Source organism: Carlito syrichta, unplaced genomic scaffold (assembly GCF_000164805.1).
Source record: "Carlito syrichta isolate Samal-C Ts95f unplaced genomic scaffold, Tarsius_syrichta-2.0.1 Scaffold111497, whole genome shotgun sequence".
NCBI lineage: Eukaryota > Metazoa > Chordata > Mammalia > Primates > Tarsiidae > Carlito > Carlito syrichta.
This window is the reverse complement of record NW_007055593.1, coordinates 1-4,407: the sequence shown is the minus strand read 5'-3', so window position 1 is coordinate 4,407 and position 4,407 is coordinate 1. Positions and strand designations below refer to the sequence as shown.

Here is a 4,407-nt window from a genome sequence, read left to right as displayed (position 1 = left end):
CTACCCCCTGGGGGCACGGGAGGCCGGGAAACAGAGCCTGCCGCCTGCCCGGAGGGCGTGGGCACGAGATGAGGCGCGACGCCTGGGTGCCTTGATCCCGCCCTCCTCGAATGGGGATGCGCAGGACAGGGGTTAGACATCTTACTCTGAGGTCGAGTGACACGGGATCCAGGAGGCCAGAAGAGGCCACTTTATGGGAAGAGCTGCACAGAACCGGGGCCCTACCTGCCCCAGCCCCCCTCAGCCCACCTCTCGTTGGTGGTCTTCTTCCTGTCTTACGCCCGCCTTTGAGGCTGGTTGAGATGAGCCAGACATGTCCTGCTTCCCCCACCTGCTTGCGCTACTCCTCCAACGCGCGGAAGTCAGAAAGTCCAACCTGTGCTCCCAGCCCAGATGGGAGCTTGGGGGATCAGGGACCCCTGAGCCTTGCTTGGTAGTGCTTAAAAGCATCTAAACTACACTGAGTGCTGAGCACATGTGGGGCTCCTGTAGATTCCACAGGGCCCCTCACAGACTGCCAGGTGGGACGTGGAGGGTTGGAGGGTCTGACCTGGCCTAACTTGGGAGCACCTTCCTTTTCAGTATCTCTTGAACACACTTCTCAGTGCTGACCCATGTTCCCAACACACACACACACACACACACACACTCTCTCTGCCTGCAAGTCTTGCCTTTAGTTCTGTGCCTGCTCCCTGGGACCCAAAGCCTGGGCTCTTAGCCCATCAAGGTCCAGGGAACAAGATGGTGCACATGAGTAAGGGGGGGCGGGGGAGGGGATGCCCAGGGTGCAAAGCAAGCCCACAGATCTGAGCACAGTGGGAAGAACCGAGTGCCAAACGGAAGCCTGCACAAGATGGGTCTGACTGGGGGGGGGCAAGAAGAGGTGAGTGGGGAGGGTCAGGGGAAGGGGTCAGGGATGGAGGCCCAGGGCTCCAGCGAAGGGGGCTGGTCCTGAGAGCAGAAACCCTTGCACAGGTCCCAGAGTGTCTCCTGTGCCAGGAGTGTGAAGACCCGGGCCCAAAGACCCCTCTCCTCAGCCTCACTAGCCGCGTGGAGCCGGTAGATGCAGGACAAGCCTGTGAGGAGCAGGTGCTCAAAGTCCCAAGTGCTAAGAGGAGGCCCTTTCCGCAGGTCTTGGAGCTGCTGCAGCTGCTGCTCAGCACCCTTCAGGTCCCTGGGCACGTGGTGCTGCAGGAGGAGCCTGAGTCGGCGGCCTGGGTGTGTGGACGCTAGCTCCTCGTCCTGGATGTGCAGCTGCCCCATGACATCCAGCTCCAGCCCAGCCCAGAGCAGCTGCAAGAGGAGTCATGTGAGGGGTGGGCTGTGGCCTGGGCAGCAGGGCAGGGAGCAAGAGTGGGCCAGGGGGCAGAAGCAAGCAGTAGGACCCATGCTGGGTTGCCCCTAGCCCCAGCAGGCCCACCCTGAGACATCCCCCTTCCCGACCCTGAGCTTAGGAACCTTTGAACATGCCCACCCCGTGTCCCAAGCTGGGAGGAAAGACCTCGAACATCACTTCCGGGGCCTCTGGCTCCTGCAGGCTACCTCCCACGCTGGCGCTGTCCAAGGGCTGCCCTGGGGCAGCAGAAAGGAGTCAGGCCCCTGCCTTGCTCCATCCACCCTCACACCCCCGCCTCCCAGAGGTGCCTGGCAGCGGCCTGGCAGGGTGCCTAGTGGCTCCCTGTCTACCAGAGGGCAGGAGTACCATCCCATGCCCTCTCTCCCTCCCCGTGCACACTGACATTCACCCTCCCAGGCATAGATCTTGTGATCCTAAGAGTGTCATCCAAGCCCAACTGCCATCTCGGCAAATGCCCAGGTCGCCTCCTTTGACTTGCACAATGCGCTGGGTAAAGAGCTCCCAGGCAACAGGTCACAAGACCCTTCCCCTCCCACTTCCCTCTCTAATCATCGGGACAGCTCCACCTAAAACAGTGCCAGGGACCTTCCCCAGTAAACAAGGACCTCCTTGGGAAGTCTGTTCTTTCTCTGATCCTCGGTTTGGCAGTAGATCTTGTGCAAGGCAGAGAGGGTGGGTGGATTTCTGGGGCAGCTTCCTCTACCCCACACCCTGGGATGTTGCCTAGCTGTTGCTGTGACTGTCTCAAGGCCAAGCAGGTCAGGAGACCCTGCTCTGGGCATCAGCTGAATAAGGTCAGGGCCCACCTCTGCCCAGTGCTAGCATTAAGAGCACCCAGGGCTATCTTCCTAGGTCTTAACAGTTCTGGGGGTAGGACTCATTCCACTACCCACCACCGCACACATCAGCCTGTACCCACCATGCCCAGATCCTGTGCCCAGCCAGGCTCAGATAGAGCTGACCATAGCTGCTATCATCCATCATCCAGCAACCTTCCTTGCCTTCTGTCTACCAACCCCTAAGTCCCAGTACCTGCATGATGCTGGGTTGCTGGGTTGCTGAGACAAAGGACTCCCACCAGGCAAGCCAGGACCTGCAGTGTCGCAGCCATGCTTCACGTCCTGCCTCTCCTCAGCAGCTCTGTTCCCTCATTGAACTGCCACACACTTTGACTCCAACTTTCCACTGCAGGCTGTTCTGGCGTTCTGTGATGCGTGCCAGTCTTCAATGCAGAACTGGGAGGGGCTGGCTGTGGCTTTGGTCACCTCCCAGGGGCTGTTTCCATTCCTCAGAAAATGGGGAATCTTTGGTTGTTGGCAGGAACCTGGCTCCCTGCTTGTCAGGCCCTCAGCCTGTTCCTACCCAGATGGGCGGGATGCTTAGGTAATAGGAAAGAGGTGTTTGGTAGCAAACAGATCTGGCTTGGCCCTCTCAAAGGGTAGGAAAGAGCCCAGGAGTAACACTGTCTTACTGTCTGTCCTCCCCCTCAAAACATCCTGCAACTGAGGCCAGCCCTGACACCCAGCCCAGCCTCGGGGGAGCACCTCAGCCGCCAAGAGCATCAGCTGTAAAGAATGTCTTCCAACTACACAGTGGACTGGTGGGGCGGCTCTACGGATGTAGAGCCAAGCACTCCCATCTCAGGCTCTCAGCCACAGGGACAGACCAGCTGGGGTAGGAATACTGTCCCCTGGCAGGTGAATCTGGAGCTCCTCGTGGTTTTGCCCCAGCCCTAGGACCTCTTGTTTGGTAATAACATTGTTAGCCAGGCCAAAACTGGGAGGATTCCTGTGACCTGAGTGATGGCTGTTGGGCTTAGGGAGCAGACCAGAGGGTTCAAGACTTGAAAATGACTTGTGGTTCTTTCTCACTCTGACCTTTGGCTCGCAGAGCCCTGGGGATGTTTGGGTGAGATGACAGTGGATTGGGGATCCCTTGGTTCCACCCAGGCCCCTGGTTCCATCAGGCTGCCATCAGTCTGCTTTGACGAGGGGCTTTCTCCATGCCACACCCACCCTGAGCCCTGTGGACTATGAGAACTTTAAATTACAGCTCCAGAACCCCTCTCAGAAGGGTTGCAGGTCACCATGACTGCAACTGCACTATTTAGTGCCATTAAAACAGCTTCCGTGGTTTGGAGGGGCCTCTCAGGGAGCAAGGACACCTCTGCCAACTCACATCTCGCCTCTCCTGAGTCAAAGCGTTGCTTCCACCCATTATAAGCACACAGGAAGTAGCAAGTCGAGGGAAGAGTTTATTTACATGGACACTCAGTTACAGATAAGGCGCTTTCTAGGATCCACATGCCTTCCCTGGAACTACTTTGCTTCAGGCTTCTCGTCTCTAGCTTCAAGCTTAAGATTCTCAGGGGGCTGGCGGTAGGCTGGGAAGGCCTCCCAGGGGCTGTTCAGGTCAAATTTGCGGAACTCCTGGGCCAACTCCACCGGCTCGGCCACCACCCGCTTCACCTCATCGTCATAGCGTAACTGCAGGAATAAAAGACAGGTGTGAGCACAGAGGGCCTAGTGACAGCCACTGTAGAACCTGCTTTCACAAGGCCACAAGTGACTTCCTCAGCCCTTGTTCCTCTCTGTCCTTGACTCCTGTCCCAGCCTGTCAGTAAGTCTCTAGCCAGCAGGTCACATCCCAACCAGCAAGTGTATGGGATTCCAAAATGGCCTCTACTTATGCCCAGCCAGCTCTGGTCAGGATCCTCCGCCCACCTCTATGCACCATGAGCTTAGAGCCCCTTTCCAGCAGAACTGACTCTGTTCACTCAGCCACACTCATACAAGGTCATGACAAGCATCTGCCCAGGGTTAGGGAGCACTCGGTGGTTGAACAGTAAACCTAAACTGGCAGACACAGCTTGAGGCCCTAAGCCCTTGGCATTGTCACCGTCAAGATCTAAAGTGAAAGCCAGGCTCGATGGCTCAGCCTGTAATCCCAGCACTTTGGGAGGGTGAGGTGAGTGGATTGCCCTAGCCCACAGGTTCGAGACCCGCCTGGGCAACTTGGCGAGACCTCATCTCTACAATAAATCAAAAAAT

At 57.6% G+C, this 4,407-nt stretch overlaps 1 protein-coding gene across 1 annotated transcript; it reads right to left on the bottom strand.

Moving 5' to 3' along the window:
• Positions 1–897: 897 nt before the first annotated feature.
• Positions 898–2,468, bottom strand: FAM180B (family with sequence similarity 180 member B). The gene is made up of 3 exons (XM_008069768.1): positions 2,390–2,468; positions 1,502–1,572; positions 898–1,293 (listed from the first exon to the last, which is right to left on the bottom strand). The coding sequence occupies exons 1-3, from the start codon at positions 2,466–2,468 to the stop codon at positions 898–900; spliced, it is 546 nt and encodes a 181-aa protein (XP_008067959.1).
• Positions 2,469–4,407: the final 1,939 nt, after the last annotated feature.

Excerpts from the sequence above, each read along its gene's own strand:
- FAM180B (XM_008069768.1), bottom strand. The coding sequence starts at position 2,468 with ATGGCTGCGACACTGCAGGTCCTGGCTTGCCTGGTGGGAGTCCTTTGT. Across the intron at positions 1,573-2,389 it reads AGCAACCCAGCATCATGCAG|GGCAGCCCTTGGACAGCGCC; the intron begins GTACTGGGACTT and ends CTGCTGCCCCAG. Across the intron at positions 1,294-1,501 it reads CCCCGGAAGTGATGTTCGAG|CTGCTCTGGGCTGGGCTGGA; the intron begins GTCTTTCCTCCC and ends CTCCTCTTGCAG.